The following is a 12,762-nucleotide window of genomic DNA, read 5'->3' as shown; positions in this document are numbered from 1 at the left end:
GAAGCAGCTTCAGACTCGAACCTTGGCTTCCAATATAATGTATTCAGAAAAATATTGCATGAAAAGCCTCAGGATTTTAGTTCTTTCATAGATGTATATTTACCAGTTTTCACAAAGACTGCAGGAATACGATTATAAACAATAAATTAGGACTTCATGTTGCTATCATTTGGCATAACACAATCAGGCAATTTTTCCTTTTTAAATATAAGGCAACACAAGCCAACACATAATTTAATCCGTCTTTAGTCAAATTGCTTAACTTTGCTAAAGAGTTACCACTAAAGAACGGTTTATAGTACACTTAAAAGAATTTAAATAATGACATGATATAAGTGTACTAACTTACGCAAGGAGTCAGAAAACGTACTCTGCTAAGCTTTGAAACCTAAATATTTGTTACAGCCCAGGACTACACGTCTAAATTAAAAAAATACAAATAAATGTTTTCTAATTTTTCCATTTACGAAAAACTTTTAAGAATCTCTAGCCAACTATGACGTCACTTCAAAACTTGTTATTTTTTTTTTTTTTTAATTTTGTATGATGTCTTAAGATTTTAAACCATGCTCGTTAAGGAAAGTTCAAGGAGCAAATACTTAAGGCTTTGTTTTTCAAAGGGCTGTGAGGGAGGCCAGTGGGTGGCAGAGGCCAGTGGGTTCACCCATACACAATGCTACTCAAACCCACACTACCAGGCGACATTCATACAGAAATATTACACTTAAAAGTTACAGTGTAGAGCAATATTTTTAGCCAGTGTACATATAAAGAATCAATGCATTTATCTTTTTATTATTTTTTTAATTTCCAAACTTGATTGTGATCATTATGTTCAAGTATTAGTCTCATTAACAGAGATGAGAAATTTTCTACTTACAACAAATTTGGCTGTTAGAAAGGGAAGGTCTGTTTCGGTACACTGAGGAGAACAAGACGCTGAGGTTACCCAGTAGTTAGTGTCCTATGGTCACTGACTCGACTAGCTGCTGGAAGCGACATGGGAAAGGAACAGGAGGAGTTAGGCACCGAGACCCTGGGAAAAAGGGATGTTATAAATAGCTTCGCTAATTCCCAGAGAGGAGAATTGTTCCATTAAATCTGCTGTGGCGTTTTGATGGAGAGGAATACGGGACCGTCGGTCCCACAGTGGCTCGTGAGCGCAGCTTCGCTTCAGATCAACCACCTCCCGTCCCATCGGGACTGCTGCCGGAACGGGACCGTGCCGTGCCGCCCCGCGCGCCCGCTCATTGCACCGGAGACGAGCTCGAGTTACGTCTCCTCGCCCTGAAATTAATTCTAGCTACCAGAGAAGCGGCTGAACCCTTTTTGGAGTTGTCAGTGGGTCTGGATTCCCTAAACATCAGGACGGCCAGACTCCTAGCAGCGAGGGGTTCAGACAAAGTTAGCTCTTATGCTGGCAAAAGGGGAGCGGGGAAGGGAAATACGATGCAGAAAAAAGGCAGCTACCTACGGCAGCTATGCTGCCTACGTCCTAAAACCACCGTTCCCCCCTCCTCCATACCCTGTCTGCAAAAAAAAGTGTCAGAAAAATCTACCAGAGACTTTTGACTTTGGACAAAGTCTAAACGATAAATGCGGGCGTCTCGGCAAGAAACAGCTGAAAAGCTTCTTCCTATATTAATGCCTAAATACATACTCCTAGCTAGCTCTTTTCAAATGTAGGCTTCATTTTCAATTAAATAGGTCTCTAGACAGTGCAAATGGTCAATGTTTAATGCATTAATTGAATGGGCTTTCGAACTGAAAATAAGCCCTGCTTCCTGACAAATTCTGTTGCTCTTAATCTTCAGAGGAAATTGAGATGGAAACTTAAGCAGCTATGCTACCTCGCTCTTTACGGAGCTGGCGAACAGATGCAACTGCGAAACCTTGCAGCAACTCAACATCGGTCCAGCAAGTAGCTACTAAGCAGAAGGCAAAAGCTGCACAAAGGGGATTCTGCGGTGAGGAAACAGCTGTGGCGTGAAGTAGTGTAATGAAATTCTTTGAAACAAAAGGCATGTTAAATATTTGATGCATAAAGGAGATAGATAACATGTAAGCAAAACTTTTAAATATACAGTATGCCTTCTTCCAATGGTTACTATAATGATCACACAAGTTTGCAAGTTAAAAATGCCTTGCTTATTAATTAAGACTAAACCTATAATTTTTGTCTGTGAAAGTGACTGCAGCCTATCTATACCCTGGGTGCTGAATATGAAGATTTCGACTATCGGTTGGTTCAGGTGCTCGGTTCATGGGAGGCCGATGAACTTTTCCCAGCACGGCCATGCTCTGATCTCTGAAGCAGGACTGCTGGAAGTCCCCGCTTAGGTAATCCATGGTCTGCATCACATTATTCTGGCTGGATGGGCCAGCTCCAGCTCTGTAATGAGTTCCTCCTGCACAATCTAGCGGCGCTCCTGCTGGCTGTCCCCCGTGGAAAGGCATGGCGAGGTCCTGGGACCCAGAGCTGTCACTGTTGGGCGTGGGCAGAATGTTATTCCAGATGGGCTGGAAATAGTGCCCATTGGTATATGGCAAGGGTCCCTGCAACCCATTCACAGGTGGAGAAGGCGTAGGCTTCTCGATGGGGGGCTTCAAGCTGAACGACTGGCCCATGCACAGTTCTTGAGGGTAGTTTGAAGTTTTGCCAGGAAAACTCTGCCCTGCGATCTCTCTCTGAGGGTGCTTCCCTGCGAGTCCAGCAGGCCCAGCAGCATCCCCACACATTTGCTGCAGATGTGCAAGCTGGTGCTGGTTCCACGCAACCGATTTGATTTCGTTCTGGTACGCGGGCGGCACCCTGTTAATATTCACCATGGGCACATTAACAGAGGCAGGAGGAATAGCAGCAGCAGCATGATCTACAGGGTTTACTACACAGGAAGGCATGGGTGTAGGGACATTGTGAGTAGATACCCTGGTACTTGCATTGATAAGCAGGTTGCGACTTATAGGGCTGGGGTTTGCAATCTGTCCCTCACATACTGAGGTAGTGCTAATGCCAGCTCTGGCCTGGCAGAACTGGTTAATCTGGTGCACAATGCTGCTCAGGTCCGGTGGCTGGTTCTGCTGCAGGGTGGCAGCCATAGAGAGGGGAATGGTTGAGGTAGACACGGTCACATTCGGCGGCGCATCTGCATCCGGCATCTTTCTGCTTCCATGTAAACCTGGCTGCAGCAAAGGATTCGGGGGGTGCTGCAGAGTCTGGTGTGCCATGGTCTGAGGATGCTGCAAGCCCTGCGGCTGCTGCATATTCTGAGGGTGCGGCAGCGTCTGCGGCTGCGGAATCCCCTGAGGGTGCGGTAAGCTTTGTGGCTGTGGTATACCCTGAGGGTGCTGCAAAGTCTGTGGCTGCGGTATACTCTGGGGGTGCGGCAAAGTCTGTGCATGCTGGAGAGCCTGCTGGCGAGCAAGCGCCTGGGGGTGGGTTAAAGTGCTAGGTGCAACGTATGGTGTGGAAGGGGGATTCATCATCGCTTCCGGCAGCAGACGCGTGCGTGTCCCGTCAAAGTCTTTGATAATTCCTTTCGCTGGAGATTTGACTATCGCCAGGAGGCCTGTTTTCGTGGTGGCCTGAGACGGGTAAGGACTGTACCTCTGGCCCGAAGTATCAAGTCCGTTCACAGTACGACGTATGTGTTTCCTCTGGGGAACCTTGACACTGTTTGGAAAAATTTTTATAGTCAGTGGATTGTTGGCGACCTTCTTAGCATAAGCATCCAATTCTGCTGGGGTAGGATACTGTGCAGATCTCATTTTCTGTGTAGTGTCCCCTGCGGAGAAAGGAAATTCGTCAATACCAATTCTGGTAAGCAAGAGATCAACCCCAGGGCAAGACAGTTGCACAACAAGGGCAGAAAATCTCCAAGGAATCAAGAGGCAAGAACTTCATCTTCCCAGACCAGCAGATCGTGTACCAGATACCTCATTCCCTTTATTACCTGGTGACCAACACAACCCCCAGTTCAGCTTAAGGCACGACCTGCCTAGGGGAGCAAAACGAAACCAGTGTTTTCATCAGAGTACATTTACAGTTGGGCAAAAACAGGTAACATGCTATAAACATCAGATTGTCTCCAGCTTGAAATATTTCTTACAGCTTGCAGTGGTGGGCTAGTTTGTATTCTCTTAATTTAAAGCTGCCTCCCCGTGGCCCTTCAAGCCATTCTCAGTATCTCTACCGTGTAATTCGGAAATCAGAAAGTTATGAATTAAACATTAAACCTGTGTAATGCTGAGGTGGGAACCATACGAAGCACTTTAGCTCAAGCCTCCATTTACATGTGAGTTCTCTTCTAGATGCTGACATCTGAAAGCACTTTGAGTGTCTTTTTGTCCATTAGGAAGCCTTTGTCAGTCCAAGTTCAGCAAATGGAAGGAGGCTACACATGCGCTATTTTATGGCTTGCAATTATTTCTTCAGCTGAATTTTCAGTGTGGCACCTTGCTAAGGACAGCATCCTCATATCACACAGCAAAATTATGTAATTACCTCACAAGTTTAAAAACATGCTACTCCCCAGACCACAGACAAAAGACTTCTGGAGACAGAGGTGTGGTTTCACTTACTCCGATTTACCAGATACCTACCTTGCCCACAAGCTCGAAGTGCTTCTGGAAAGAACTTCAGAAATCTAGGGAAATATGCTTGTGCCTCTCTCACTATAATCGTATTCCAAGCAGAGAGTTGGGCCATTCCCCTACCACAGCTCTGCTGCTTAACTCCTATGGGACTACTGCTTTAGAAGTGATTTTATAATCTTCAAATAATGGCTTGCAGCTTTGACAATCCGATTTTGCTTTTGCTTGATCCCCCCCTCCACACACACCTTGCAAACAGTTTACTGGAAAAAAACACCCATCCTTTTTGCTAAAATTTTCAGCAACCCCATACCATCTGCTGCTGTGCTGAAAGAACGGGAAACGCAGCAGCCAGCTCCTCCAGAGCCCAAGAGCACCCCAGCCCCACATCTGGCCCTCTGACCCAAGGAAATCTAATGCTCCAGTAAAAAACTTGATGCTCCCAGGCAAACAGCCCTTCCTCTTGAAAATCCACCTCTCATTCTTTTAAGCAAATTGCCTCCAAAAGGTTCCTGAATACAGCTCCAGTCTGAGTACCAGCTATCTCTCTCTTTCCATCCTGCAGCTTCCAGTTTTCACAGGTGAGGGAGAGCAGCACTGCTCTAAGAGCACTCACTTTCAGAAAGTAAGGCCAGAAAATGGCAAATAGGATGGATACCAAAAGAAAGGTTAATTACAGAAATATTAAAAATATCTTTTGTGAAATAAGCAGCTTTGCAAGCATGCTGTCTTGCACCTCTAGCACGGCACATACCATCGCGCCCGTTACACTCTTACTCTCTGTGCTGTCCAAACACTGGCACGCACCACCCTTTCTCTAATCAAAGGAAATGCTCATTTATATTAACCTGAACATCCTCTCTGTTCATATCCCTGTACCTGCTGCTGCAGGCAGATGGTTTCTATCTGTCCTTTTGAGCGAGCTGCTATGAGAGAAGAGCTGCAGAGAGAAGAGCCTCGAATGGATTTGCCAGTACTACCTTGCCTCAACAGCCAAGGCCTTCATGAGCTTCCCAGCTTTTATTTTTAGCATTGCCCACGCCCATTAAGTTCTGTTTCTTCCCCAAGAGATGACCCTTGCAACTCGCCATGAATCAGAGAAGAACCATTGACAATGGACAAAGGAATCCACTCCTGTCTGCATTATGGTCTATGTTATGGTTACGGCCATTGTCACATAAAGCTTTTATTTTCAGATGAAAAATTAAGTAGATACTTTAAGACACCTTTACCATCAAAATTTCCCAGCCTGGTTTACAGTTCTACAGGCATATCAGCAAATTAGGTGGTAAACATAAACACTGAACAGATACACTAAATATTCTTTTACCCAAGCATCTGTTTTTCCGTTACACGGGAACTGTGATAGACGCTTTTAGAAAGCAGCTAAACCAGCAATGTTTGAACAGGCTGCAGCTATCAGTTACAACACATCTGTAAACCTGAATCTGGAAGAACTCCTTCCTCTGATGAGAGAAAATAACCCCTCAGTTAAATGACGCACCAACATCAAGTTTGGCATCCTATCACCTTTTAAATCCCTTGGACAGGATCTTCTGGAACCAACCACCATGTCAAACAGAGCCCGTTTCGCGTACAGCTAAGATTATGCTCCTTTTACTATGGAGTAACTCAGCTGTTCTACTTAGGCCTGACCAAGGTGATGTATTTGCAAGGGTCCCAACATGCTGCTTAGAACGTGCTTCGCTAGTAGTTCCACTGGCAAGATTCGATGACTGGAATAATTAAGGCAATGAACAAAAATTAGGAGAAAGGAGAAAGGCATTATGGGGAGAGCAAGAGTCTGAATATCCCATACAAATATCCTACAAACCAGTAAAGAACAATTAGGTCTGGTTACTAAGTGAATGGAAAACCAGCTAGAACCAGCTAGAAAGAAAATGCTGGTATTGGAATATCACAAGTGCAAGAATTCTGGATCAGGCCATAAAATGACAAGGAGGATGGCAGATGAACAAGCTACATTAAGACAACAATGGGATGAGCTCCACAAAGTTACCTAATGGTAAATGCAAGGCAGATTACTTTTGTTGAAAAGTAATTATTTCATGTTTACCATAAGGTAAAGCTGTGCATATGAGCAATTACCCCAATAAATTGGTGAGCTGCAAGTTCACACTCCCACTAATCCCGTGGCAACCAATTCATCTGGTCACATTCCTGTGCACGTCTCACCGCTGGAGATATTTTTATCATGAAATGAGATATATTTCTCTGCCTCATCTCAGCACTAATGTAACATTTTTTAAGTGCATTTCACATTAAGGCTTTAAAACCCACTGCTTTTAAAACTGCCTACGGTTAAATTTTCATTAACATTAACCAAAATACAAACAGACCTTCAGGATTCCTACCGTAATGAGAGCATCCGTGTTGGGACAAGCGAAAAACAGCTGTACCCATCTCCTGCATAAAAATCTCAACTGCAGCAGTTTCTCTACAGGCTTTACAGAAAAAGCCCTCACCCCTAGAAAGGACTCGATTTTAGATGATGACCCCATATTCAGTCCCAGCCTGCTCTTCTCCCTTTTGTTCCCGCCCCACAAAGCTCTCCAAGAAGCACCTTTCACCTTGACTTTGCACCACTGCCACGAAAAATCACCCTTTTTCTCCCAGGCCCTGCGGCACAGCCGCTATGTCCCACAGCAGCTGCCGACACTGCCTGAATGGTCTTGCCTCAAGTATCCCGACTGACTGGTCAGGTTTATACTGGAGTCACTGGGAGAAAGGAAATAATATCAATATGGAGTCAGTGAGAAATCCCCTGCGTGGATAAGGACAAATTTCAGGGTTAGCCTTTCCTGTGATGCAGGTTGGAATTCAAAGAAAAATACTGAAATTGGAAGTCCTGTAGTGATCAGTTTCTAAAGGAAAAAATACATGCATATTAATCTACAAAACTCCTACTGCACAGACCACCTTTAAGAAAAATGCCTCTTATTTGAAAATGATTAAGAAAAAAAAAGATAATTGAGCTAATGTGGATTTTTCAGCATTAATAAAAAGTCTGATCCAGAAAACTACACTTAAGAAATTATTAATACAAACACCGTAAGTCTGAATAAAGGCTATCCTGTGGAGTTCTGTGCCTTTTATAAAAGCAACAGCACTATTATTAAAGCCCGCTTCCAACCCCCCATCAAAAGTCACAAGTCACCGTTCATTAAAAATGCTCATTAACTCAGCTTTCCTTTGGCCAGGGGCTAGACTACTTGTGCATATACAGTATGGAGAGAAATGCACCAATTAATCTTGCACACATCTGCAGCAGGGGTGAGCAAGGTCTACATGAGCAGTTTCATTTTCCATATAAATCAGAACAAACTGGAACAGCTGAGCATTACCACTGCCAGCCAGTGCCTGCCAGCTACTTTATGTCCTAAATTCTTTTAAATGCAGTACCCGAAGCTCTTCACTAAGCAGGATACAGCAATGCTTTCAGCATGGGGATAAGCAGTTCTCAGAAACAGCATCAGGTACCATCAAGTTAAGAAACTGCCCACATACCAGCACGTTGCCTCGTAAATGTGTAATTAACAAATACCCGATTTATGCACAGCTACCCTCACGTGAACCTCAACAATTTGCTTTCACAACTAAGCTTTCCGATCCACCAAAGAAACTTCATTTAATGCAAGGACCTAGTCATGTTCTCACCACAAGAGCCTACCTTTTGAAAAAGTTCGAACTGGAAATGGAAAAGAGAAAGGAGGGGAATGCCCACTTTCATGCCATCAAAGGAAGTCTTTTTGTGAGTAAAGATTTTGACTATTGCCAAAAGTGTCACTACAATTGCCAAGCCCGTGGAGTCGGCATAAATGCTATGCAAGTGTGGGGGGGGGAGGGCACGTGTGTACGTGAACAGTGTCGTTCCCCTTTGGCAGAACTTTAAGCATGTCACCCTTAATTACAAAATTATCTTACCTATTTTCAGTAGCACCACAAGTCTTAACATAATAACAATTTTAGCTGTAACTGGAGTGTAAATTACTTGGTTTTAAAGAGCAACAAGTCCATCAGCAAACTGAGGGTACAGAGATCTCCCAATGCACATTTCAAATACAAGAGACAGGTCACAGCCCTAAGAACCAAGTACACAGATCTTATATAGAAACCTTGGTATTTCTGAAATTTCAGCTGAACAATCAATGTGCAACTTCAGTGATAAAGAGGAGAGACAGAGTAAGATTTAAAAAAATCTCTAGCCAGTAAATTTGCATTCTCAAGCGTCAGTTCTTAAAAATACTAGCACAACTATCAAAAAAATGACTGAAGTTCTCAAAAAAGAATTATCAGAGTACTCTGCAGACATATTTTCAGAGGCACCAAAGAGACATCAGAAAGAAGATGGAAACTTTGAACTTTAGTAATTTGGGCTAGATCACTAATATTTGCAGTATATGCCCCAGGTATGTAGAACAACAGAGCTGCTGACCTCAAAAGGTTTGCATTAGCCCGATCCAACTTTTATTGGTGTCTACGAGTAATTAAACGAATGGAAGTGAAAAAGAGTCAGGAAAAAGTTGTGTTAAGAAGCAAGTCAGCTGGCACAGTTTTAGCACAAAATGTTTTCAGCAAAGAGGCACGAATCTCACAGAAACCTCACTTGCATTTCATCTTGCTGTGGTTAAAATTAACCTTTATAAAGCCAGGAAGGGGGGAGAGCTTGCTGCACACACGTGAACCTCCACAGGGATTTCTCAGAGCCATTATTGATGGATGCCTTGAAGGCATAACAAAAGAAAGACTCTAACATTAAATAGTTTTTCCACTGTATCCTGAATGTTTATGTCACAGCTGTACCAGAGCCAGATTTAACAGTTAACCACATCCTGCAGACAAAACGTCACTCACATTTCTGAAGTCCAGTGTTCATCTGCGTGTAAGAAAGAAGCTGAAAGGAGAGGTCACCTGGTCCTGGCAGACAGGCCAGCATGGCAGACAGGCACTAACACAACATGGGGCATTCACTCCTCTGCACACTGCAACAACAGAGAGACAATTCAAAGTTATAATACAAGGAGGAACAGAGAAAAGAAAGCGGCAAAGAGCCATCCTTGGGTGAAGGCCTGACCAAGCACAGATGCGTGACCGCTGCTCCAGCCCTTACTGCATCTCGTAACGGCAACGGAAATACTTCAAGAAGTGGGTCATCTGGAGGGTTAAAACTAAAATAGCCGTCTTGCTCTCCTCTGCTGCTTGACACACAGAGGATAATCCATAACTCTGTCCTCAAATTTCAAAGGTGGTTGTTATGAATGGTAAAGAAACCACCATCATTCATTTCACTATATATTGAAATGTGCAGGCTATCCACCAGGTATAGCCAAAGCAAGTCCTCTGGAGAAATCCTGTCAACTGCTCTTTTACATTTAATAAAAAGGCACGGCATGCATAAATTGAAGGCAAGGTATGCAGCACTCTGCCTTGTGGCAAGATTAAGCTGCATGCTACAGCTTGTAATTTCTGTGGTCCATTAGGCTGAAAGATGAATGGCTACAACTTCCTTCATTTCATAGGAGACTCGCTAACCTGCGTGGCTCTGGGTTAGACAAACGGCAAGACGTGCCTTCTGCACAAAGGAGCTGCAGAGGTGCCACCATCCTCTACTGCAGAGGTTCAGCATTTATGAAATCAAACCTCAAAATGAATGCACGGAGTGCTAAAGCTCTTTATACGTAAACACTGCACAGCTACCCTCAAGCCCCATCATCAGCATACACATACAAGAGGGGTTTCCAGCAACAAAGCTAACTCAGGCTAGAAGTCTCCCAACGTTGCTAGGATTACAGAGAGAAATTTGAGTTGGAATGAGGTCTCTAGAGACCACCTGGTCCAAGCCCCTGCTCAAATCCCCCCTGCTGCAGCTACTGGGGGAAGCCACAGCCAGCCACAAGTACTTTAGAAAGCTCTGGGAAATGGGGCGGCTGAGCCAAGCTGGAGAAATCTGTTGACTTCTCCTCCTTGCCCAGATCTCCACAAGCATCAGTGCCTCTATACAGGGAGTGCTTTTGCCAAAACACCTAAGGAGCAGCTAGAAAGGGCTTGTGGCGTCATATGGTCCCCAAAACTTTGAAGAGTTGAAGGCTTCAAAATTAATTAATTTCAGTCATTGTTTCAAAACCCCAATTAAAAAACTGGGGAGGCATTCAAAGATCAAAACAGGTGAAGCAGAAAGCTAGAGACCGGCATGAGAAGCCACGGTTGCAGAAACCCCGCAGAAGCCACTTCTGAAAGAGTTGCACTGCCGAGGACTGCACAAACGATGCGAAGCCTTTGGATCACACCCGATGCGGCAACATCAGTGCTATGTCCTGGATAGCACCACCGCCTTCATGCTCCAGAAAGCTCCAAAAGCAGATTTCTCTGCAGGGACGTTTTAAAGACTTCAATTTGAAACCTAACCTCTGACCACCATCACAAGTCAGACCGCCCAAGGAGTACCTGCACCAATACAGCAAACAGCATGGACTTAAAGCTTATCCGCAGCACAGCAATTACTCACTGCGTGTAATTCATTAGATTCATGTTTGTATGCATCTCCTCAGTTCAACTTGCAAAGGCTGATTAAATCAACAGCCAAGAAATCTCATACAAATATTAGTTTACAAAAACTTCTGCATCTTCACTGTGCAGGTGCTCTCAAAAGCTGACTGAGTGTTGCTGAGTGAGCCCGTTGCGTGCCACTGTGACTAACGATCAAGAATAATTTTGGACGCTGAATGTCAGCTTGACAACTCCATGCTGCTGCCCATTCACCCCACCCGCTCAGAGTAACAGCATCTCAGTGCCGCGAGAAACAAACACACAACTTCACCAAGCCACAGGACCGACAGCGCAATCACCAAGAGAACAAGTTTACATTCATTCTCCATTTCATCCCTAGGAGATAGTAATGATCTGCACTACTGTAAGTTCAAGATTTGTAGTTGTAAAATATTGTAAAAAAGGTTGAAAGCTGGATTTTCTCCTCACTCTCTGTAGGCAGGTGGAGTTCTTGGAGTTTTTCAGAAGGTGTTCAGAAATGATGACTGAAGACCTGTCACACATCCGCAACTGAAAGAAATTGCTTTAGGAACCAAAAAGTTGCTTGACCTTTATAGATCAGATTCATTCACAACTGTAAGTATGCAACGTTCGGTGAAACTTTGCAAACAGCCTGCGGGCAGCAGTTTCTTGTCCCAAATCATGCCCAGCAAGACTAAAAAGACAAAACAAGAATCCAGCTCCTTTTAATCAGAAGACAAAATCACTGTGAGTTGCCAGAGCTTTACCTGAGTAAGCAACAGAAACACTCACAGTCAGCAAGAAAAAATAATAATTGTATTTTCCTTTCTTCCTCATTTCATCAACTTCAGAAGACTGGCAAAAACAAGACCTATTTCTCAGTGAAAAGCAGACAAACAAAATTAAGAGCCTTCACCGTAGTCAGAAAACCATCACATCACACCACTCCCATATTGACCTAAGCATCCACCTTTCACTCCAGTAATGTCTGACGCCAGCCCAGGATTACTTCCCATCCCTGCCTGGCCAAAGGAGCTCGGTGTCTAAAACATTACTTAACCGATGGCAAGTTTGTGTGCAGCCCTGAAAGAGAGAAAAGTGCTCTGCAGCGCAGCACTGCACTCAACGTGCTCTTTGACTGAACAAGTAGCATTTCTGACAGCAAGATATGTGAGGGTTTGCTCACCTGCTCCATCATTAACGCTCATTATAGCCTGAACACTGTGACTCTTTGAGTAAGCCTCTTGCTGAAGTGCCACGGAGAGGCTCAGTGCCACGCACACAGCAATAAACAGGATAATGGCACATTAGGAGAGAGAACAAGTGATTAAGAGTGGTCACAGCATTCAATTCAGAATAGCCAGGCTTCTGCGATAGGACAGCAGTATTTCCTTGAAGGTCAAAACATGTATTTACAGAAGCTTTAGCTCCAATAGAGAGAGTAATGTTTTAGAGAGGGCTATAAAGGCAAGTTGTTCCTGCAGGCAGATAATAATTTTAGGCAATGCCAAAGGTTCATAGAAGACTGGGGTGGCAATAATCATTTTAAAGGAAATACTGGGCTTAAAAAAATCATTTTAAGTAGAAGCATAAAATCATTCTTTTAGCTTGATTTGCAATAACCAAATTGATGCCATCTAG

At 43.9% G+C, this 12,762-nt stretch overlaps 1 protein-coding gene across 2 annotated transcripts in view; it reads right to left on the bottom strand.

The window, feature by feature from the left end:
• Positions 1-1,881: 1,881 nt before the first annotated feature.
• The window catches only part of FAM222B (family with sequence similarity 222 member B), a 34,868-nt gene continuing 23,987 nt past the window's right edge, over positions 1,882-12,762 (bottom strand). Inside the window, exons 2-3 of one of the 2 annotated variants that reach the window (XM_075517677.1) lie at positions 9,469-9,596; positions 1,882-3,785 (exon numbers count right to left, since the gene is read on the bottom strand). In XM_075517677.1, the coding sequence (XP_075373792.1) occupies positions 2,200-3,785; positions 9,469-9,550 (1,668 nt within the window). In that variant the 5' untranslated portion in view covers positions 9,551-9,596 and the 3' untranslated portion in view covers positions 1,882-2,199. The remainder of the gene's footprint in view (positions 3,786-9,468; positions 9,597-12,762) is intronic. The other variant, XM_075517678.1, reaches the window with a different exon arrangement.

The sequence above is a fragment of the Mycteria americana genome, chromosome 15 (genome assembly GCF_035582795.1).
Source record: "Mycteria americana isolate JAX WOST 10 ecotype Jacksonville Zoo and Gardens chromosome 15, USCA_MyAme_1.0, whole genome shotgun sequence".
In the NCBI taxonomy this organism is placed as follows: domain Eukaryota; kingdom Metazoa; phylum Chordata; class Aves; order Ciconiiformes; family Ciconiidae; genus Mycteria; species Mycteria americana.
This window is presented reverse-complemented; position numbering and strand designations above follow the sequence as displayed.